The sequence below is a fragment of the Arvicanthis niloticus genome, chromosome 4 (assembly GCF_011762505.2).
Source record: "Arvicanthis niloticus isolate mArvNil1 chromosome 4, mArvNil1.pat.X, whole genome shotgun sequence".
In the NCBI taxonomy this organism is placed as follows: Eukaryota; Metazoa; Chordata; class Mammalia; order Rodentia; family Muridae; genus Arvicanthis; species Arvicanthis niloticus.
The window spans coordinates 73,834,271-73,859,024 of NC_047661.1; the positions used below are offsets into that span (position 1 = coordinate 73,834,271).

General features: G+C 41.9%; 2 protein-coding genes and 1 pseudogene across 2 annotated transcripts; 2 read left to right on the forward strand and 1 right to left on the reverse strand.

Moving 5' to 3' along the window:
* LOC117707388 (TD and POZ domain-containing protein 4-like) lies at positions 1–9,665 on the forward strand. The gene is made up of 2 exons (XM_034500815.2): positions 1–49; positions 8,530–9,665. The coding sequence occupies exons 1-2, from the start codon at positions 1–3 to the stop codon at positions 9,663–9,665; spliced, it is 1,185 nt and encodes a 394-aa protein (XP_034356706.2).
* Positions 9,666–16,117: 6,452 nt separating this feature from the next.
* LOC117707742 (serine/arginine-rich splicing factor 6 pseudogene) lies at positions 16,118–17,062 on the reverse strand (annotated as a pseudogene).
* A 6,021-nt stretch (positions 17,063–23,083) lies between these two features.
* Positions 23,084–24,181, forward strand: LOC117707550 (TD and POZ domain-containing protein 1-like). Its single transcript, XM_034500950.1, has one exon. It carries the CDS (start codon positions 23,084–23,086, stop codon positions 24,179–24,181), a length of 1,098 nt encoding a protein of 365 aa, XP_034356841.1.
* Positions 24,182–24,754: the final 573 nt, after the last annotated feature.

The following is a 24,754-nucleotide window of genomic DNA, read 5'->3' on the forward strand; positions in this document are numbered from 1 at the left end:
ATGTGGAGGTCGCCTAGAAGTGGGAGTCGCCTAGAAGTGATGTCACTGGGTTCGGAGGCTGATACCAACAGAAAGGACAAGAGACACAAAGAATGAGAGCAAGTCTGGGTTCTGATCAAGCTCTGAAACTTTAATTTTGGGGGCAGGTTATAAAGACACAGCAAACCGGGAAGTTAGGGCGAGGGTCATTGTTTAGGGCTATCTTACTATGGAATCCTTACTGTCCAAGACCTTCCCACTGTCATAATCTTATCACCCTAGACCATCCCACTGTCATAATCTTCTCCAAGGAAATGCCAGACGTTCTTTAGGTTCCTGGGACCTGAGACCTGAGACCTATGAATGTCCTTTCTTAACCTTGTACTGACTAGACTTTCTAAAACAGCAGGTAATTTCCTGGGTTTGGCTCCCGGCAGCTGAGCTGATTGAATCACTGCAGTTATTTCTGTGTCCTTTAAATTGTTTGTCTAAGACTTGAAGAACTGGAGACGTGAGAGGTGTAGGCAGAGTTTTCACCTCATTTTACATAAGGGCAGTATTAATAGACCCTAATGTTTGATATCTCTTGAATATATGCTGCAGCCCTTAGAAAACAACAAAATCTCTCCCTTTTAGGAAAGGCAGAAAAAGTATGGCAGTTCCAAGTCCAAGTTCCAAGAGGACAGAACTCACCAGTGGAGGATGCAGATTATGAGATATTGATAAGCTGAATCCTTCCAATTAAAGTGATTGAATTGAGAACCATTTAGGATATTCCTTAAGTGACTATGAAAAGTCTAAGGAGAATTTCCTGAGGGGAAGTACAAGACCATAAACCAAATTGGAAGGGGTCATCACAAGGTCTGTAGGTGAGATCTGTGTAACACACTAGAAAGAAGAAAGCTATCTTCAGAGGGTTGGGGCTCTGCTTCCTGCCCACCATATAGGAGTTCTTCCACATGCCTTACATTTTGTGAATACTCAGACTTCTGACAAGTTAAGGAAAATATAGCTTCCCTGATCATGTGTGTTGCCCACTGGTGAGTTCTGTCCTTTTCAGACTTGGACTGCATGCTTGGTCTGCTGGCCCTGAAAAGAGAGAGATTTTGCTGTTTTCCAAGGTCTGTAACATATATTCATGAGCTATCAAAGATTTGGAGTTGATATTGCTGCCCTTATGTAAAAGGAAGTGTAAAATTCTGCCTACATCTCTTATCTCTCGAGTTTGTCTGTCTTAGACCTATAGTCTGGCAGACATAAACATAACTACAACAATTCAATCAGATCAGCAACTCCCAGCTCTCCTGTTTGTCTGGCTTCAATGCTGCTCATCCTTCAGGATAAATCAGTTAATTGGTTGTGATTTTTGATTCTTCCTTGGACTTATTGCTACTATTAGTATCAGGTTCTTTTAAGATCTTGGTGGGAGGAACCACAACCTCAAATCAGAGTCCTCAAAAGACTGGAATCATATCTTTCACAGGTTCTGGAAACTGGTATCTAAACTGAAGATGTCCTAACCAGTCTTATCTCCAGAGGTGATCTAGTAGTTTATTTTCTAATGTGTTCATTGTAAAAGTAACTAATATTCATGTGTATTTATTGTCATCTCTGAGGCCTTCTGCCTCCACATGTAATTTTTGGCCTAGCACTGGAAGGTTATAGTTTCTATAAAATCTATTCTAGGCCTAGAATATTATTAGCATCTAAGAATTATATCTGAATAAGCTCACTCCCTCATAGTTCTTTATGAGCTCTGGCTGGATGATCTAAAATTCCTTTCCAGTGTAACTGATTCAATCTGGGTTTTTTACAGTTTTTCCTAACTGCTCTGCTTGGCCTCATACTAACTTTGGCAATATATTCTGCTCCTCTGGCTCTTTCTGGTTCTCTGAATCTTTCTGTCTTTCTGTACCCATGTCTCCATTGTTCTCTCTTCTACCTGTCTTGGTAAAACTCTCCTGGAAAAACTGCCTCCTCTCTTTCTTTTCTCTCGATACTGTCTTCTTTTTTTCATTTTTTTTTTATTTAGTTGCATCACAAATGTTGTGCTATCCCAGTCTGCCCTCAGAGTTCTTCAGACCCCCCTACCCCTTTGCCTCAGACAGGATGCCCATTGGCACTCCCCCGCCCTGAAGCATTAAGTCTCTACCAGGATTAGGCACATCCTTTTCCACTGTGGCCAGACAAGGTAATTGTCTTAGTCAGGGTTTCTATTCCTGCACAAACATCATGACCAAGAAGCAAGTTGGGGAGGAATGGGTTTATTCAGTTTACACTTCCACATTGCTGTTCATCACCAAAGGAAGTCAGGACTGGAACTCATACAAGGCTGGAAGCAGGAGTTTATGCAGAGGCCATGGAGAGATGTTGCTTACTGTCCTGCTTCCCCTGTGTTGTTCATGTTGCTTTCTTATAGAACTCAAGACTACCAGCCCACGTATGGCACTACCCAAAATGGTCCCTCCCCTTTTGATCACTAATTGAGAAAATTCCTTATAGCTGGATCTCATGGAGGCATTTCCACAGCTGAAGTTCCTTTCTTTGATAACTCCAGCCTGGGTCAAATTGACACACAAAACCAGCCAGTTCAATTGACCCCTTGTCAACCTGACACACAAACACATCACTATTAAGCCTCAACCCTTACTTTCTTATTCATCCCCAAGATCTGAATAACTTTAAAAGTCTCATAGTCTTTGAAAATTCTTACACATTAAAAATTCAATCCCTTTGAAATATCCAATGTGTTTTAAAAATTCAAAGACTTTTTACAATTCAAAGTCTCTTAATTGTGGGCTCCACCAAAATACTTTCTTCAGGAAAGAAATATATCAGGGCACAATCACAATCAAAAGCAAAATAAAACCATAACTGTACAATATGTGGGATCCACTCATGATCTTCTGGGCTTCTCAAAGGGTTTGGGCCACTTCTCCAGCTCTGTCCTTTGTAGCACAGACTTTGTATTCTAGGCTCTAGCTGCCTCAGTCCAATACTTAGCTGTATCTACATCTGTTTCAGTTAGCTGCTAATAAAACCTCTCAGAGGACAGCTTCTAGCTCTCCTATATGTCATGCTCCAAGATTGCTTATCCCTCAGTATTAGATGAATCACTCAATTAATTTTTATTTTTTTATTCCTCTGTTAGACTTATTGCAAACTATAAGCATCAGTGACTCTGTATCTGGGACTTTTGTGGCCTCCATAGGGGGATCCCCTGTTTCAAATCTGACATTTAGGACATTTCTAAACCACACCCTTAAGTGACTTTGAAAAGGGATTTCCAGGGAGGATTTCCTGAGGGGGGACTACAAGGCCATCATCCAAATTGGGAGGAGTCATCACAAGGTTTATAGGTCTAATTGGAATAACACACAGGAAAGAAGAAGGCCACCCTCAGAGTTTTGGGCTCTGTTACCTGCCCACACCATATAGAAGCTCTTCCAACTGCCTTCCTTTTTGTGAACAATCAGACTTCTGACAAGTTAAGGAAAATACCTCTTCCCTGATCATGTTTGTAACAGGAATTAGTGTAAAACCAGCACAAGGGTAAATAATAGCTGTGCAGAGATTGACATGATCCCTTCACTTATGGAAGATTGACTACATTAAGCAAAATACACTGGGGATGGCAATTCATATTGCCATCTGGGATATCTCTGGAATTAAGTAAAACTGGAAGGCATCTTTTTATTGGTTAAGGTGAAGTAGATCCACTTATAAGACAGATTTTAATGTAGAAAAACAGACACCTTTACTCTGAGTTTTGTGGCAGGAAACCACACACCTTTAATCCAGATCTTGAGATTAGAAGACACACCTTCAACTGGGCCACACCTTCTGCTCTAGGCCTATATAAGCACATGGAAGATGGAAGCTCTGTGTCTTTGCCTGTTTACTCTCATCTTACTAGCAAGCCCATTTCTTCACTGGCATTGGAGCCTGCTTCTTCAGAATCCCAGCATATACTGAAGAACATCTGAGACTTCAAACCTTGTGAACTACGTGTAAGTACTTGTTGGGAGCCGACTTTAGTAGAAAGGGGCTAGATCAACTTTGCAGCTATCTGGAACCATATACCCTGATGAAAGACTTGGTTGTCAAAAGCCTATAACAGCTGAAGCACACTCTGATAAATATCTTGTTTATCCCACATAGCTTGTTTTGCTGTTTAGTGACCTCAGCTGTATGGTGCACGTGGTAAAATGTTTTCACCTGTGTTCTCCTGCTTGTGTATATAAATACCTCAGAATTCCCTTCAATAAGCGAGACTTGAGAAAAGAGAAGAGACTGAATCACACCCTGTCTTGTCTCCATTCTTCGCGTCTCTTGCCCCAAGAGCCCCATTCTCTCTCTTGACCAGAGCACTTAGCCCCAAAGCATTGAGGCAAAAGTGTTGAGGCAGAATGTGGGTCTCAACAAGTACTGACTTTAGCCATTGTTATATTAACTGGACATCAGCCTATAAGTTTTATCTTATATCCACTTTCTATTTATATAGAGGAATTCATTCTATAAGTTCTACAGGACATGACTAATACAATAAACTTGAAACGTGAGTGTATAACATTTTCTAAGCTCATCCAAAGTTCGATATAATAACTATTCTGTTTCATGAAAGAAGAACCAGGACATGTTTTATATAGATTTATATAATAGAATTTATTTAGAGCATGGGAAGGGGAGTTGAGTAGGGACAAAAGGGGAGTAGAGGCAGATAAAGGGGGAAGAGGAGATAGGATGAGGAGAGGATAGAGAGAAAAAGAAGAAGAGAGGCAGCCCAGGATAATATGCAGAAGAGGAAGGAGGAGGAAGTAGAGAGAAAGAGAAAGTGGTTACAGAGTCAGGGAGCATAAGAGAGTAAGAGAGAATAAGAGAGTGAGTAGGGTCAAAAATCCCCTTTGATAGTGAGTCAGGTGTAACTGGCTATTGCCAGGTAGCACTTTGGTGGAGCATAGAAGGAATGGTAATATTCGTTTATTTTGGATTAATCTAAAATAAATGTAAAAACTAAACAGAGACAATTGTGGAGCAAGAGTAGAGTGGTCATGTTCTTTAGTTAGTTTGTGCTGACATTGGGATGAAATGTCTCTGAGAAATCAAAGAAAAGGCCAGGCGGTGGTGGTGCACGCCTTTAATCCCATCACTTGGGAGGCAGAGGCAGGCAGATTTCTGAGTTTGAGGCCAGCCTGGTCTACAGAGTGAGTTCCAGGACAGCCAGGGCTATACAGAGAAACCCTGTTTAAAAAAACCTGGATGGGGATGTTGGTCTGTTCTTAGGAGAGTTGGCTATTTCCTTGCTATCCAGGGTTTGTGCAACTATCTGTAGGCACAAGGGGCAGGTCCAGTTGAAGTGTCTATGTCTGTGAGAATAGATTGGAGCATGTGGGTTGCTTCTCTGGAGCATTCATAGACGTTGATTTTGAGTAAACTCCTGGACCTGACAAGATGCTGAAACATTAAATGTTTGTGTTTGAGTAGGAGTAGTAGTAGTAGCAAATAATATATAGATATGCTATATATATATACAAAATTAATATATATAATATAGATATGCTATATATCTATATCTATATATATATACAAAATTAATATATATAATATAGATATGCTATATATCTATATCTATATATATACAAAATTAATATATATAATATAGATATGCTATATATCTATATCTATATATATATACAAAATTAATATATATAATATAGATATGCTATATATCTATATCTATATATATATACAAAATTAATATATATAATATAGATATGCTATATATCTATATCTATATATATATACAAAATTAATATATATAATATAGATATGCTATATATCTATATCTATATATATATACAAAATTAATATATATAATATAGATATGCTATATATCTATATCTATATATATACACAAAATTAATATATATATATAATATAGATATGCTACATATCTATATCTATATATATATAGATAGATAGATAGATAGATAGATACAAAATTAAGAAAGTTTTTGGAAAAAAATTTTCTTAGGTGTATATTTGAAACCCTTAGGTCTTGGTGGTTGGGTGAGGTGAGTCCCAATCCCACCCTCTAGAAGAGGTTATTGATTGGCAGATGTACTTATCCAAATTCAGTCTCTTTGGTCTATGAAAGGTAGATCTGACTGTGTTTTGGGGGCTTAGAAGTTTACAAAAGATATTTCTTAACAGCATAAACAGTCTCTAAAATGAGGTTAGGGAAGACAAAAACCTTTGATGGAGCAGAAGGAGCAAGAACGGCTTTTATTTCTGTTTAGGAGACTGTTTAGGAGACTTTATTTTTATATATAAAATAAAGGAGACTTTGTTTTATATATAATATATGTGTGTGTGTGTGTGTGTGTGTGTGTGTGTAGTATAATGAGATGGATTTTGAAGTATGTATTGAAAAGAAAATTAGTGGAAACTGGAAAAGTTGACAACCTCATAAATATTCTTTCAAAATGGCATCTCCTTTTTATTTAATTTGTATGAGGTTGGCGAGAAGGCAGAAACCTATGGGTCTTGTTGATGAATGAGAAGTCATTAACAAGAGGGGAAAAGTATTGGCCTGATTCCTCTTGTGAAGAACAGAGGGTTGTTCTTCCCACATCTTTGGTGGCTCTTGGTGTCTTTTGGAGATGAGGGGCAGAGCCTGACTTGGTAGGAGTCCCCCACAATAAGTGTTGGGCCCCCAGGAGCACAGAAGCATATGGCAGCTCAACCTGGTGTATTCAGGGCACAAATGGGGCAGGGCAAGAGAGCAAGCACCTTGGCTGGGGCGGGGAGTAAGTGGCAGTGCCTGCAGCTGTGCTCTGTCTGCCTGCAACTCTGCTCTAGCACTGCATGTTTTGTGCCCCATGGTGTTGGGTTGGGCAGTGAGCAAAAAGCAAGGTGGAAAGTGGAGAGAAGGGCATAGAGGCAGCCGCAGAGGCAATGGTAGAATCATGTGGGAACACTGTTACTCAGTGGTTATCACACCACAATCTAGGCAGTCTTGTTGCTGTGCCTATATGTGGGAGGAAGAGCAAAGAAATGGAGCATTTAGAAATGGAGGTGGTGGGAAAGAATACTACATAGAAATCTTTCCATTTTTCTGGTTGGCTAGAGAGAGTTGTAAAAGGTTTTTTTTTTCCCTAAGTGCCCTTAAACAGCCACATAGAGTTATAGATTAGTGTATATTGGGGCCAAATTTAGCCTGTGAATATGGAAGCCTTTAAGAGTGGGTGGCATCCCAGTAAGGAGCCTGGGAGTGACTGGGAAGACATACCCTTTTGGGGTGAGAGTGGCAGTTATTAATGACCCCTACCAGCATCCTGAGGATAACTTAATAACGAAAATGTTAGGTTCAGATCACCATGGGCTCAGGCAGTGGATTGGTATTTGAGCTCAGGCAAGTACCTGAGTGGTCAGTGAAGAGTATGGTTTACCCTGTCCTGGGTTTTCATAGCAGTGAGAAAAGGAAATGACTCAGAATAGAGGGGAAATCTCACTCAAGGGAAAATGTCCTAAAATGAGGATTCAGCAAGGGGGCCAGTCATAAAGACTGAATGTCTTCATCCACAAGGACTCCACAGGGTTGCTGCTAACTCAACATCCCTTCCTTAGGACCAGGGGATGTTTACACTGACCAGTGTGGGTGAGGGAGCTTACCAATTTGCTGGTGTTTGGATGGATCAGTCTAGAAAGTGATCTGTTGGCTGGAAAGTTCATTTGGCAGCAGGAGACATTAACCTGCGAGTATTGAAATCTGAGTCACAACACCAATGATGTGTTTTATAAGAAGAAATCCAGGATGTGTTTGTTAAAGCCAGGCATGGAGAGGGTGGGAATGATCCCTGGTGGACCCATGCTGAGGCATCCCTTCCCTCTGAGGTACCAGCCATATGACAGGTTTAGTATAAAGTTTATTTAGGGCACTGGAAAGAGAGTTGAGTAGTGATAAGAAGGGAGGAGAGGCAGAGAAAGACAGGAGAGAGAAGGAGGAGGAGGAGGAGCAGCAGCAGCAGCAGCAGGAAGAAGAGGAGGAGGAGGAGGAGGAGGAGGGGGGGGGAGGCTGGCCAGAAACAGGTAGAGAGCGAAAGGCAAAGTGGAGGGGAGAAAGGAAGAAAGAGATTAGGGCTTCAGAGAGAGGAAGAGGAGAGAGGAAGGGTGTTTGAGGGGTTCAAACAGCCCATTGTCTAAGCCAGGTTTACCTGGCTATTGCTAGGTAACTGGTGGGTGGGGCCTAGATAAAACACTAACAATAACAAAATCTATTCTTTAAAAATTTAAGAGAGAGAGAGAGAGAGAGAGACAGAGAGAGAGACAGAGAGAGAGACAGAGACAGAAAGAGACAGAGAGCCCCACAGGGAGCCTGGATTGTTTTCTCTAAATCTAATGTTAAAGTCTAATGGAAAATTTTAGAAAGACATAAGTTTTCAACATCATAGAAGGGGCAACTTAGGAGAAATTAAAACAAATCTAAAAAGTATCTGTAACTGTATCCTATATGGTAAAGAGTAAATGACTTTTATTTCTTCTTTTCAGGTTCTAGTTTTACATCCAAAGTACGTCAACCAGAAATGTTGGGGCACCTGGAAACCAAGAGGTGGCACTACACACAGAGTAGTGAACAGAACTTCTGCTACAGGTGGACCATTAGCAACTTCTCTGGTTTCGTTGAGGAAATGGGGGAATGTATTACAAGTCCGACATTCCCATCAGAGGCCAATGACAAAGTGGCATGGTGTTTGAGAGTATACCCAAACGGGGTTGATGAAGAAAGTGAAGGTTACCTGTCACTTAACCTGATGTTGCTCAGCTGTGAAAACAGCCCAGTTTGGGTAAAGTTTAATGTTTGTATCTTAACTGCCACAGGGGACAAATGCAATAATGCAAGGAGCCCACATGTCTATAGTTTACTGCCGCACCAAGCCCTTGAATTAAAAAAGTTCATCCTTCTAGATTTCCTCTTGTCTCAAACCGAATTGCTATTACCAGACGACAGACTTACCCTCCTCTGTGAGATGAGCATGGAACAAGGCTCCTTCAGCATTACTGTACAGAACACAAGACCTCCAATCAATATTCCAAGGTGCACGTTGCCAGATGACCTAGGGGAGCTGTGGGAGAGTTCCCTCTTCACAGACTGCTGCCTGCTAGTAGGTGGACAAGAATTTAGGGCGCACAAGGCCATCCTAGCAGCTCGCTCTCCAGTTTTCAGAGCCATGTTTGAACATGAAATGAAGGAAAGCCTGACGAATCAAGTTGAGATCCAAGACCTGGATCCCCAAGTCTTCATGGAGATGATGGACTTTATCTACACTGGGAAGGTGCCACACCTCCACAGCCACTCCATGGCCACTGGTGTGCTGGCAGCTGCTGACAAGTATGGCCTGGAGGGTTTGAAGGTCATGTGTGAAGATGAACTCTGTGGGAACCTCTCTGTGGAGAATGCTGCACACACTCTCATCCTGGCTGACCGTCACAGCACAGAGCAGCTGAAGACTCAGACCCTGGATTTTATTGCACTTCATGCTTCTGAGGTCTCTGAGACCTTGGGGTGGAAGTCAATGGTGGAGTCACATCCCCACTTGGTGGCTGAAGCATTCCACGTCCTGGCTTCTGCAAGAGTGTTTACTGGGCCCTCTTTCTCAAAGGACTTAGTAGTCTTTAAGACCTAATCAGCTATGACCTACACCTGTCTTCCAACAGCAACAACCTGTGTTGTTTCCAGTTAGTCCTGGTTAGACAATAGTATTGCTGGAGCTTTTATCCTGAATCTGGGGGGAGGGCAACATGGTAGCTCAGTACTTACAATAGCTCTAAATATGTTGGAGTGCTGGGTGGGGGAATGGGCAGCACTGGCATCTGACACTACTTGACATCTTCCCTATTGATATTCTTGTATGAGTTTTGTTTGATGTCTTGGAATCTGGGATTCAACTTAGGTACTGGCCTGAAGCACAGCCCCAAAGGGTTTCTTCAGAGAAACCTATCTGCATTGGACTAAGCAACAAAGATGACCAGGGGCTCAGAGCAATGGAGAAGTAAATCCTGAATGTTTAGTCTTAAGAGAAATGATAGGGAAAGAAAGCTTTAAAAATAAAAAAACCTCAGTTTGGTGATTTGGAATATGCATGGCCCATGGGAAGTGGCACGATTAGGAACTTGGCCATGTTGGAAGAAGTGTTACAGGAATTGTGTCACTGTGGAGGAAGGGCTTTGAAGTAATGTATATGGTCAAGCCCTGGCCAGTGTCACACAGTCTCCTTCTAACTGCCTTCATATCAAGGTGCTCAGTTCCTTCTCCAACACCATGTGAACTTTGACACTATCATGCTTTCTGGAATGATGATAATGGACTGTACCTCTGAAACTGTATGCCAGCCCAAATTAAATGTCCTTTTTAAAAGTTACCTTGGTCATGGTGTCTCTTCACAGCAATGAAACCCTGACTAAGTCACTTAGTTTTGGGAAACTAGAAAGAGAATTCAACTGGAAAAATCAATTGTCACTTTCTTAGAGAACCCTTGAGAAGTTTCCAGCATAAACAGGAGAGTTCTCAACCATCTGTAACTGGTGATCCAGAGGATCTGAGGCCTTCTTCTGGTCTCCATAGCTATGATGGTTTGGGTATGTTTGGCCCAGGAAGTGTACCTTGAGGGGTGGCCTTGTTGGAGTAGGTATGGCCTTGGAGGAAGTGTGTCACTGTGGGCGTGGGCTTTAAGACCCTCATTTTAGCTCCCTGTAAGCCAGTCTTCTCCTGGAAGATTTCAGATGAAGGTGTAGAACTCTCTGCTCCTCCTGTACGATGCTTGCTTGGAGGTTGCCATGTTCCAGCCTTGATGATAATGGACTGAACTTCTGAACCTGTAAGCCAGCCCCAATTAAATGCTGTCCATATAGGAGTTTCCTTAGTCAAGGTGTATGTTAACAGCAGTAAAACCCTAAGACAGTGGCCAAAACCAGCTCTTTAGACAAAACTATATCCTAATAAAATCTGATATGAATTAGAAAGATGGAATGTGTTTATGGAATCCTTTCATGGATTGCCTTGGTGTTTGTATTTTGATGCTAATCCTATCCCGGAGGAAGAGCAGGTCTCTTACTCAGGTGATTCTATGTGAATGTGCTCCTCATTTTAACTGGTGACATAAAGACTAGAGCCTGTGATTGGGCAGTGGAAGGGAAAGGCGGGGCTAGAAGTTTTAGAGAAGGAGAGAGGAAGAAAAAAGGAAGATTAGAAGGAGGAACAGAGAAAGAGGAAATGGAGGAAGAGGAGGTGGAAGACGGAGCAGAACTACATAGCATAGAGGAGCCACAAGTAGCAAGGATCTCACAGCTTGGGAAGAGAGTGGTGTAGTGGGAAATCTGCCCAATCTAGGCATGCAGGAGATAAATATAACTGAGTTGTGTGTTCTTTGCATGGGCATATTGAGGTTGGAGATTCACCAATACAAATCTGGCTGGTATTAAATATTAAGGCTGTCTGGTGTTTTCCATTTGTGAAGATTTATGTGGGCAAGAGAGAGGGCAAAACTGTGGTAGGGACATTGATGGTCTGCAGAATAGCACCGGGGATGGTGGGATATGTATGACATGTAGAACAAGAGTAGTAGCTCCAGGTATTCATGGAAGAACGTGTTTGGGTGCCTTAGCAAGTCTGCAGAGGGAACCAGGGCCAGATGGCCATTTTCTGCACAGGGCAAGGAAGAAAGGGTGGCTATGGATTCCAGAGCATAGCTGGAGCTATCATAGATTTCTAAAATTATAAGCAACAGATTTCAGTGCTGTTTGCCTTCATAGGAGTCAATTTTCGTTCATCTAGCTCTTGATCTGGATGACTGGGGAACTGGGTCTTGGGAGACAATGACTACAGCAGGTATCAAAGTCAGCTAGTTTAGTGAAATAATGGGTCTAGCTTATATAGCTGGAGTTGGGGTGGGGCATTTGTGGGAGGGAAGTAAAAAGGGAAGAAGTGCTGCAGTGGGGATAGGGGCCTTCCAAGGTTATCAGCTAGATTAGTAGACTGCTGATCCCATGATTCCTAAGAAGCCAGTTCTCTGTCAAGGAAATAGAACACATACTGCCTTTATCATGACTTGTCTTTGTCTCTATGCAGCTGAGTAGGCACAAGCCTGATTTGGGTAGGGAGTGGCTTCATTCCTGCTGTGCTCTTGTGATCCCCTTACACCCCACCATGTCATGCCCCACCCCAAGGTCCGGGATATGGGTAATGCTCTACTGTCCATTATCTGGCTTGGGAACCCAAAATACAGCATGGAATTGGTATAAAAAGAGACTTGTTGCTTAGTGGAACCAAACTGAAGACTCAGACATAAACCCACAGAAGTATCAGAAATTAATTTTTGGTTTAGGAGAGTAACAGTGCCAGCCAACCAGAGCTCCCCAGGGTCTAAACCACCAGCCTGGGAGCACAAAGGGAGGCACCCATGAGTTCAGCTGTATACTTAGGGGAGGATAGCCTTGTCGGGCATGGGTGGGAGAGGAGATCCCTGGTCCCATGAAGGCTGAACACCGAGCAGGGAGGAATTCGAGGGTGCTGGGGAGGGAGTGGAGGGTAGGTGAGGGCATACCGTTGTGGAGGCAGGAGGGGGGATGGGATAGGGCGTTACTGTGTAGTGGGGGGAATTGGGTGAGGGGATAAAATCTGAAATGTATTTTAAATAAATAGATAGATAGATAGATAGATAGATAGATAGCCAGAAATACACAACAAACAACAGACAGCCTCTTTAACAAACTGTACTGTTGAAACTGGATGGCTGTATGTAGAAAAATGCAAATATATCCAAACCTATTACCCTGTACAAACTCAATTTCAACAGGACCAAAGACCTCAACATAAAACCACGTATACTGAAAAAAAAAGAATGTAGAGAATAACCTTGAATTCATTAGTACTGGAGAAGTCTTTTTGAACAGAACATTGATAATGTTACCACTAAGATCAACAATTAGTAACTGAGACCTCATGAGACTGAAAAACTCTAAGGCAGAGGATAATGTCATTTGGACAAAGCAGCAGCTTACAAAATGAGAAAAGATTTTACCAATTCCACATCTGAGTGAGGGCTAATATAATAACTATATTTTGTTTAAATTAAGAAACTTGATGATAGGTTATTTCTTAGCTGGTGAAGTGAGCCAATCCAAGCCAGATTAGAATATATTAAAGGCAGGCTTATTGGGAAGCTGCTCTGAGGCTGGCAAGTTCACTGGCACAAGGGAGAAGGCCAAGGAAATAGACATGGATGTGAGTGGTAGGGAGAGAGAAAGGGTGAATGTGGCAAGAGGTGGAAGTGAAAGATATATATATGTCTGAATTATATAGGAATGACCCTCTCGGGGGACAGCCTAGCCTGTGGGCTGGTAAATTCAAGGTTGGGGGCAGTGTATGCCAGGTAGGGATTGAGGGATGCTCCAAGAACCTAGAGGCCTGGTCTGTTTTGATATGTAAAATATGCACATCAGTCCCTTTTCCCAGGATCTGAAACCAAACCCTTGATGTCAAAAAAAACCCAAGTAACCCAATTAAAATGGGTACAGATATAGAGAATTCACAATAAAGAAAATTCAAATGTCTAAGAATCACTTAAAGAAATGTTCAAAATTGTTAGTCATCAAAGAAATGTAAATCAAAACTACTTTGAGATCCCACCTTATGTCTGACAGAATGGCCAGTGTCTGTACAACAAGGGACAGCTCACACTAGCAAAGATGTGCACCCAGGAGAACAGCCCTCCATTGCTACAAGGGATGCAAACTCTCATAGCCACTATGTAAATGACTATGGTGATTGCTCAGAGAGTTAAAAATCAATTTACCCCAAGATCTGCCCATACCACCGTTGGGCATATACACAAAGCATGCTTCTTTCTCCCACAGGAACACTTGGTCAACCACTGTGGAATACATATCAAGAAATACTATCACATCCAACAGGACTCAAGATATTCCACACTTCTCTTGTTCTTTTTTTATCAGTTGGTGTTGTTGATAATCTACCCTGGGCACCAACCATTGTGTGCAGGGTGAGATTCTTAGATGATGTTCGTTAGTTGGTAGGGAACTGAATTCACTCATCAGTAAAGAACTAAAACACTTTAAGTCAGTCAATTCTGCTAAGGCCAATCCTTTAAATGTAGTTGTTTGTTTTGTTTAGTGCATGCATTTAATAACTAGGGTCTACAGGTATAAAAGCCTAGATTTTTAATAAAATGCCCTTTGTCCCCACTAGAAAAATTGTATGGGTATTGGCATTTACCTATTCATTATATTAGGGAAGCTAAAAACTAGTCTACTGCCTCTGTCATGTACTACCACATTAACAGAAGGCAAGCCCTGCTGAAGTTGCATGAAGTCAGAAACTCAAATTTTACTATTAGTCTTCATTGCCCCCCCCCATTAAAAGTCTGTGGATCAGAAAGCTTTTATGTACTTTTCCCAGAAAACAAAGAGAACTTTGGTCAAACTCAATTCTTAAAGAGCCATTATATTTGCTTTTAAGTAGGTAAAATAGAAAACTATAACCAGACACAATTTTCTTTAAATTCTGAAATTTATACTGGAAAAATAAACCTATTTCTTATAAACTTCTAAACAACACATCAAAGAAAAGATGCCTAAAGCAGTAGCTTTATTTGACACTGTATTCCTAGAATTAGTCTTTAAGATTTTGTAACAGGATAAATGTCTTGAAAGCATTCCCCTTTCCCTGTTCTAAAGTATTCCCAGTTACCCTCACCTACCTAGGCCCTTGAACCTCTGTTTTTCCACTCAGCCTTGCTTTATTGCATGTCCCCTGATTATTTAGCCCTATAAACTAACTCTACATTACAATCTATAATCCAACTTTTTCTAGATTATATAATAACAGCTGAGGAAGGTATTATACCTGAGCCAATCCATCCACACCTTTACTAAAGAATGAGGACTCCAGTTGTGGTGAGACAGCCACTAGGCAACAATTGCCACTTTTCTTCTACAGACAAATTACTGTTCAGAAAAGGACACACTTGCAGGATAGTCGACTGATTATATCTGCCTAGACAGAGTAATCAGTCCTTAATAATTCTGCAGCACTAAGGTCTGTCAGAAGATCCTGAGCCAGAAGGCAGAAGAACAGATACTCCAACGTTTTGAAGTAGAGCGAGTGTCCAGGTGTTCAGAGGTCTCTATAAATTGGCTAAGTTTTAGAAACTACGATTTGTGCTTCCCACAATTATAGTTAACTCAGTCATTCTGAATTTCTGATGGGGTTGAAAAATAACTAAATTTCTAACTGTAAAGGAAGGCTACTTCTGTTTTTTCAAAGCATTAAAGAACACCAAATCATACACTAACACTAATTACACTAATTCCATTTCCGGAGCACAGGATAACAAGATCCCAAGCACTAGGACCTACTTCTTGAAGAGTTCAAATTGTAATCCTTTAGTTTCTTTTATTTATTTTGTGGTACTAACTACAAAGCCCTTTTTACTTTTAACTCAACTTATTAAAGGGGTAGACAATGATTTGATTAACAGCACAAAATAAGATTAGCCAAACTGAACAATTTATCGCTGGTCTTACACTCATGGTTTTATCCTCATGTAGAATTTGCACTGTCCCTACAAATGGCAGGTATCAACACTTAAAGGGAATCAAGAAGGCAATCATGTTTGGTAGCAAACTTTCATTTAAATCTTACATAACTCAACCTTTATAAAAAGCCAACATAATTGAAAAATTGGGTTCTCCCTCTAAAGCCTGCACTACCCAAAACTTGAACAGTTAATTTAAAAATAAGCAAAACAAAATGGAACCCTGCAGCAGATCCTGCTGCAATACTTTAAAAAAATCTAAATGAGCTTAATCTTTTTTAAAAGTTATTTTAGCTCAAAGGCTACAAAATCAAAATTATCTTAATTCTACAAAGAGAGAGGGCTTCATACCACCATTTTAGAACCTCATCTTTTTCTCATTAAATTTGGCCACAAATCAAATTCCTTGTTCTCCTTTCAGGAAATCCTCTTGAAGAAGAGGCAGAGTACAAACTCGGAAGAGTAACTGCCTAAACAAGTAGGAAAGTGCTCTGTTATAGTGTGCAAAACCCTGGAGTTCGGGGTTAATCTCTGGAACTTGATCTGGACCTTGAGTGAGTTCTAGAAGTGGACCTTGACGTTCTTTGGTAGAGGGGATACAGAACAAATCTTTGAGGGTGGAGCAGGCAGAGGCAAACGGGATCAAGACAGTCTCCGGGATCCGGACTTTGAATTTATGGATCCCTTTCCATTTTCTTTGGGGAACAGAGAAGGTGACCTACCTAGTGACTTCTCATACTTATCCTTAGATCTGCTTCTTGAGTGTGAATGGGAACCCCGATCAGACTTGGGCTTAGATTTGCTCTTTGATCTGGATTTCCTGCCTTTTGAGCAAGTTTGGGATTGACCTTTGCTCCAAGACCTAGGTCGGGAGGGACTTTTTGAGATATTTCGAGATCTACTGCAGCTGCTTCTGCGACTCCTACTCTGAGATCTTCTACACCGTGATCTGAGTCTACTTCCAGAGTATGAGTGCCTATGGCTTGTCCCTGGCTTATCTTCAATAAGCCTAGTATTTCTGCCACTTATTTCTGTGCCATCCAGTTTATCCAAAGCACGCTTCATGTCAGAGAAGGATCTAACTTCAATTACAACCTCAGTTGTTTGTTCTGTGTGAGCATCTGCATAAGTCACTTCTGCTTGCCGCATGAAATTCTTTAAGTCTTGCCAACTGCAAAGACTAGACAGATTTTCTACAATAAGCCTGTATTCTGTACAAACAGTTGGTCCATATTTGTCTTTGCCAGAAGTTCTCCGACTACTGTATCCACCTCCACCACTGCAGCTTCTGTAGTGGTTGTCATCTCAATCTTGGCGCAGGTCATAAGCATGCTCTATGATCATGCCACTCTCTTACTGTTCAGCTCCTAAACGGCTGTGTCGAAGAGACAGCCGTAGCCACTGAAAAAGAGCTGAATGTTTTTCTAGCTGAAGTTGTAGCTCAGGCATCCTATGTAGACTAACCGCATGGCAGGGGGGTGTTCTCTCTGAGGCTAGATGAGGTGTGGTGTATGTGGGGGGGGGGGGGGCGGGGGGGAGCGCGGGGAGCATGGCAAGGCTGCTTGTAAATGAGGGGATGGCGGAAGGCCGGAACTCACCACTCACACCACAGCTGCTGGCTAGTCAGCCACACAATGGTGAGCACGCACTCTCTGGCCTATGCTATCTGTTGTAGACATTTTAAGATATAACCAAATAGATTTTAACTAAAAACTAATCAGAAAAGATAGGTAGGTAAAGCCAGGACATACTCATCAAAGGAAAAAGGCCCCAAGCTGACATTTCAGTTCTTACCATGTATGCACCAAATCAAAGGCACCTAAGTTTGCAAGGGAAACGCTACTCCAGTTTAAATTGCATGGTGGTCCTCAGACACTGATAGTGACAGACAGATCTCAATGTGGTTCATTAGTGCTCTTTTTCATTTCATGTTCAAACATGGCTCTGAAAACTGGAGAGCAAGCTGCTAGGATGGCCTTGTGAGCCCTAAATTCATGGCCACCTACCAATAGGCAGCAGTCTGTGAACAGGGAATTCTCCCACAGGTCCCCTAGGTCATCTGTCAACACATGCCTTGGATCCTGGATTGCAGGTGTCATGTTCTATCCAGGAATGCTGAAGAAGGCTTCTACTGTGTTCACCTTGCAGCAGAGGGTGAGCTGGTCTTCAGGGAGAAGGCAATATCGATGAGAGAGGAGAAAATCTCAAAGGATGAACTTTTTAAATCCCCAGTGTTGGTTTTTCAGAAAGCTTACCACAGTGGGTCTCTTCATACTCTGATATTACTCTCCTTGGGCATTTATTATCCACACCTGGAACTTTGTCCAAACTGGGATCTCTGGACAGCTGAGCAACACCAGGTAAACTGACAGGTAATCTTTTCTTTCTTTGTCACCCCTGTTTGGAAGTACTCTCAAACACCATGCTACTTTGTCTTTGTACTCTATTGAGAACACTGGACTTGTAATCCTTTTCTAAATTCCCTCCACGCAAAATGAAAAGTTAATAATGGTCCATTCGTAGCAGAATTTCTGAACAGTGATATGGGGGTAGCCCCAGGTTGTGTCTTTCAGATCCCCTGACATTTCTGCTGGAGTTATTTTTGAGGTTAAATTTGATCTGAGAAGAAGTACAAGTTACTTACTCTTCACCCTGTAGGATACAATTATAGATACTGCTTAGATTTTAGTTTCAGTTTCTCCTAAACAGGCCATTCTATGGTGCTTTTTTCTATGCAATTTTTGCTCTAGGCTTCAATATTTGTTTTACAGGAAACAATACAGACCCATAGTCACTGTAAATCTCTCTCCCTCTCCTCTCTCTCTCTCTCTCTCTCTCTCTCTCTCTCTCTCTCTCTCTCTCTCTCTCCTTCCCTCCCTCCCTCCCTTCTTCCCAACATTAGAAGAGTTTGGAAAAATTTGTACATTTTCATTTCAGGTGTGTGTTGGGAGCCAACTTCTAGGAGAAAGTTGCTATCATCTTTGCAGCCATCTGAAGCCACATACCTGGAGAAGAAACTTGTTTTTCAACAGCCCACAACAGCTGAGCACATGCTGATAAATATCTTGTTTTTCCCACATATCTTGTTTTGATGTTTAGTGCCCCAGCTACAAGGTGCAAATGTTATCCATGCCTGCAAGGCCCACTGTGCACATGCTATCCATGCTATCCACACCTGTAAGTTGCACACAGTATCCACACCTGCAAGGTGCACGTGGTATCCACGCCTACAAGGCACATGGCAAAAGCATATAAATACCCCGATTTCCCTTCAATAAACAAGACTTGATCAGATCCTCTGTCTTGTCTCCATTCTTGGAGTCTCTTCCTCTTCATCCCCACTGTCTCTCTTGCTAGACCCTGACCTGAGGACTGGAGCAGCAGCTTGGGCTGGGACAGGTGTGTTGTATTAGTCAGGGTCCTGTAGAAAATGTACACAATCAATTTCTCTACATAAAGAGAAGGTGGTGTATGAGAAAAACCTGTAGGATGAGATCCAGCTGATATAACAATGGCTAAAGCTTGCAATTAGACCACAACATTTGATGAACCAAGGATTCTTCAGTATATACAGGAATTCTGAAGAAGTAGGTTCTAATGCCAAGGAGAAGTGGACTTGCTACTAAGATGAGAGCAAACAGGAAAACACACAAAGCTTCCTTCTTCTATGTTCTTATATAGACCACCAGCAGAAGGTGTGGCCAAGTTAAGGGTGTGTCTTCTAGTCTCAAGATCTGGATTAAAGGTGTGTGTTTTCCTGCCTCAAGACTCTGATTAAAGGTCTGTGTTTTTCTACTCAAAGAGTCTGTATTTGAACTGGATCTATCTACTTCAACTTAAGCAAAATAATTTTAAAAGGCATGCTCTCCAGTCTTGTACATTACTTAAGTTCACAAGTAGTCCAGAGAGGAAGAATAGCCATCACCAGTGTACTTTGCTTACTGGGGTCAATCTTCCATAAATGAAAGGATCATGTCAATCTCTGAATAGCTATCATTTACCCATCTGCTGGTCTTACATGGATACCTGACATAAACATGATCAGGGAAGTGGTATTTTCCTTAACTTGTCAGAAGTCTGAGTGTTCACAAAATGGAAGGCATGTGGAAGAGCTCCTATATGGTGGGCAGGAAACAGAACCCCAACCCTCTGAAGACAGCTTTCTTCTTTCTAGTGTGTTACTCAGATCACACCCACAGACCTTGTGGTGACCCCTCCCAATTTGGTTTATGGTCTAGTACTTCCCCTCAGGAAATTCTCCTTAGACTTCCTTTTTCCTAGCCACTTAAGGAATATCCTAAATGGTTCTCAATTCAATCTCTTTAATTAGCAGGATTCAGCTTATCAATGCCTCATAATCTGCATCCTCCACTGGTGAGTTCTGTCCTCTTCAGACTTGGAACTGCCATACTTTTTCTGCCTTTCCTGACAAGGGAGAGATTTTGCTGTTTTCTAAGGGCTGCAGCATATATTCAAGAGATATCAAACATTAGGGTCTATTAATACTGCCCTTATGTAAAATGAGGTGAAAACTCTGCCTACATCTCTCATGTCTCCAGTTCTTCAAGTCTTAGACAAACAATTTAAAGGACACAGAAATAACTGCAGTGATTTAATCAGCTCAGTCACTCCCAGCTCCCCTGTTTGTCTGACTCCAATGTGCTGATCCCTCAGGATAAATCAATCAACTGGCTCTGATTTTTGATCCCTCCTGCAGACTTATTTCTAGTATTCACATCAGCGACTCTTCATCAAGTTCTTTTTTAACACTTAACACTTTAATTCCTCTTTGCTTCAGCACACATAAAAATGTCACATCTATAACAAGATTATCATACATTTTCTTTTTTTATTAGCTATTATATTTACAATTCATATTTTATCCCCCTTACCCCATTTCCCCACCATCCAGGAACCTCCTATCCCATTCTTCCTCCTCCTGCTTCTATGAAGATGTGCCTCCACCTACCCACCACTCCGATCTCCCCACCCTCAAATTCTCCCCCACACTCCATATTCAGCCTTCATGGGACCAAGGATCTCCTCTCCCACCTATGCCCAACAAGGCCATCCTCCTCTACATATACAGATGGAGTCATAGGTCCTACCCTATGTGCTCCCAGGCTGGTGGTTTAGACCCTGGGGAGCTCTGGTTGGTTGGTATTGTTGTTCTCCTCATGGGGCCACCAACCATTTCAGCACCTTCAGTCTTCTCTCTAACTTCTCCATTGGGAACCCTTTGATCATATCAGTGGTTAGCTGTGAGCATCTGTCTCTGGATATGTCAGACTTTGGCAGATCTCTAAGGAGACAGCTATATCAGGCTCCTGTCAGCAGGCACTTCCTAACATCCCCATCAGTGTCTACCTTTGATGACTACACATGGAATAAATACCCAGGTGGAATGGTCTCCAGAAAGCCCTTCCTTCAGTTTCTGTCCCACATTTTGTCTCCATATTTGCTCCCTTGAGTATTTTGTTACTCCTTCTAAATAGGACCACAGCATCCACACTTGGTCTTCCTTCTTCGTGAGCTCATGTGGTCTGTGAGTTGAATCTTGGCTATTTCAAGTTTTGGGGCTAATATCTGCTTATCAGTGAGTAAATACCATGTGTGTTCTTTTGTGATTGGGTTACCTCACTCAGGATGATATTTTCTAGTTCCATCCATTTACCTAAGAATTTCTCGAATTCATTATTTTTAATAGCTGAGTAATACTCCATTGTGTAAATGTACCACATTTTTTTGTATCTATTCTGCTGTTGAAGGGCATCTGGGTATTTTCCAGCTTCTGGCTATTATAAATAAGGCTGCTATGAACATAGGGGAGCATGTGTCCTTGTTACATGTTGGAGCCCCTTCTGGGTATATGACCAGGAGTGGTATAGCTGGGTCCTCAGGTAATGCTATGTCCAGTTTTCTGAGGAAACCCCAGACTGATTTCCAGAGTGGTTGTACCAGCTTGCAATCCCACCAACAATGGAGGAGTGTTTCTCTTTCTCCACATCCTCACCAGTATCTACTATCACCTGAGTGTTTGATCTTAGCCATTCTGACTGGTGTGAGGTGGTATCTCAGGGTTGTTTTGATTTGCATTTCCCTGATGACTAAGGATGTTGAGCATTTCTTAAGGTGCTTCTCAGCCTTTCGAGTTTCCTCAGTTGAGAATTCTTTGTTTAGCTCTGTACCCCAAGCATGCAGTCTAAGTCTGAAAAGCACAGAACTCACCAGTGGAGAATGCAGTGTAAGAGGTATTGAGAAGCTGAATCCTGCCAATTAAAGTGATGAACTGAGAAGCATTTAGGATATTCCAGAGTCACACCATTAAGTGGCTCTTAAAAAGGATTTCTAAGGAGGCTTTTCTGAGGGGAAGTACTAGACCACCAACCAAATGGGGAGGAGTCAAAACAAGGTCTGTGGGTCTAAATGTAATAACATACAAGAAAAAAGAAAGCCCATTTCAGAGGCTCTGGCATCTGCTTCCTTGTCCACCATATAGGAGCTCTTCAACCTGTCCTCCATCTTGTGAACACTCAGATTTCTGACCAGTTAAGGGAAACACACATTCCCTGATCATGTTTATGGCAGGAATCAATGTAAGACCAGCACAAGGGTAAGCAATAGCTGTACAGAGATTGACATGATCCCTGTATTTATGAAACGTTGACCCCAGTGTGCAAAGTACCCTGGTGATGGCTATTCTTCCTGTCTGTATTACCTGTGGCCTTTAGTAACATAAAGAACTGGAGGGCTCATCTTTTAAATTTTTTTTTTTTTTTGCTTAAATTGAAGTAGATAGATCCCGATCAAATAGAGAAAAACACACACCTTTAATCTAACTCTTGAGGCAGGAAACACACACCTTTAATCCAGATATGGAGACTAGAAGACACAGCCTTAAGTGGGCCACACCTTCTGTTGGAGGCCTATATAAGCACATAGATGAGGGAAATTTGGTGTCTCTGAATGCTCCCTCTCATCTTCCTAGCAAACCCATTTCTTCACTGACATTAGGTCCGAATTCTTCAGACTTCCAGTATATACTGAAGAACTCCTGAGACTTCAAACCTCGTGGACTAAGTAAGTACTGGTTTTAGCCTTGTTATATTAGCTGGACCTCATCTGTAGGTTATTTTCATATATCCTCTTTCTATTTATATAGAGAAATTCATTTTGTATGTTCTCTACAGGACCCTGACTAATACAGCACACTTAAAATAAGAGTGTATAAAAATTTCCAAACTCTTCCAAAGTTGAATAGAATAGCCAAAACTAGTTATCATTGACCTAAGATTCAATAATCAAACACGAGCGAGCAAGGGGGGGGGGGGGGGGGCTGAGAGAGAAGGGGAGAAGGAGAGAGAATGAATTTAGGACAAATTGAAACTAAAATTTAAAGTGTATCTATAATTGTATCCAAGAGGATGAAGGGTAAATAACATATAGTTCTTTTCAGATCAACTTTAAAACCCAAACTACCTCCAGCAGAGATGTCAGGGGATCTGGAAGCCACGAGCTGGGGCTCCACACATATCAGTGTTCAGAAATTCTGCTATGAGTGGACCATTAGCAACTTTTCATTTTGCATGGGGGGAATTAGGAACAGGATTACAAGCCCAGTGTTCTCATTAAAGGCCAATGAGGAAGTGAATTGGTGTTTGAGAGTATACCCAAATGGTGTTGATGAAGAAAGCAAAGATTACCTGTCAGTTTTCCTGGTGATGCTCAGCCATCCAGAGAGCCCAGTTTGGGCAAAGTTCGACTTCTGGATCGTAAATTGCCAAGGAGAGAAATTTCAATGTATGAAGAGCCCCAAGGTTGTAAGCTTTCTGCAACACCAACAAAGGGGATTCAAAAAGTTTATCCTTCAAGATCCCCTCCTCTGCAATCCAAATTGGCTTCTCCCTGAAGACCAGCTCACCCTCTGCTGCAAGGTGAGCATAGTAGGAGATTTCTTTAGTATACCTGGACAGAACATGAAACCTGCAATCAAGGATTCAAGGCACAGGTTGAAAGATGACCTAGGAGAGCTGTGGGAGAAGTCCCTCTTCACAGACTGCTGCCTGGTGGTAGGTGGCCATGAATTCAGGGCTCACAAGGCCATCCTAGCAGCTCGTTCTCCAGTTTTCAGAGCCATGTTTGAACATGAAATGAAGGAAAGCCTAACGAATCAAGTTGAGATCCAAGACATGGATCCCCAAGTCTTCAAGGAGATGATGAGCTTCATTTACACTGGGAAGATGCCACAACTCCACAGCTACTCCATGGCCATTGGTGTGCTGGCAGCTGCTGACGAGTATGGTCTGGAGGGCTTGATGGCCATGTGTGAAGATGCCCTCTACAGGAATCTGTCTGTGGAGAATGCTGCAAACACTCTCATCCTGGCTGACCTCCACAGCATAGAGCAACTGAAGGCTCAGGCCCTGGATTTCATTTCAGTCCATGCTTCTGAGGTCTCTGAGACCTCAGGGTGGAAGTCAATGGTGGAGTCACAACCCCACTTGGTGGCTGAAGCGTTCCACTCCCTGGCTTCTGCACACTGTTCTTTCTTGGAGCCTAAAGTCCTCTCAGGAGCTAGCCAGCTATGACCTACATCTCTCTTCCAACATCAACAACCAGTGAGGTTACCAATGACTTCTGGTTAGAGAATGGTATTTTGGAAGCATTTATAATGAATCAGGAAAGGCACCATGGTGGCTCAGGATCTGAAACAGCTGTAGTATGTTAGAATGGCTGGTGGGGGGAGGGCAGCACTGCTGTGTGGGACACCCAACCTGACATCTACCCTGTTGATGTTCTTTATGGTTTTTGTCAGATGACTGGGGCCAGAGAAAAGGAGAAATCAGACATGAGTGTTTACTCATCAGAGAAGGAAAGACAATGAAGACTTTCTTTTTAAAGACTCAGTTTGTAGGAACTCAGCTGCAAAAAAATTACCACTCACTCAAAGAACTCTAAGTAACAAGCACACACAGGGGAGTTTTCAACCACCTGTAAGTGGTGATTCAGAGGATCTGAGACCCTCTTCTGGTCCCTATGGCCACAAACAACTCTGTAGATAAAACCTTAACCAAATAAAATATAATATGAATAAAACTTTTCAAATCAGTCTGTGCTTTCTGGAGATGTTTATGTTCAGAGTAGTCACGTGTAGTCCAATC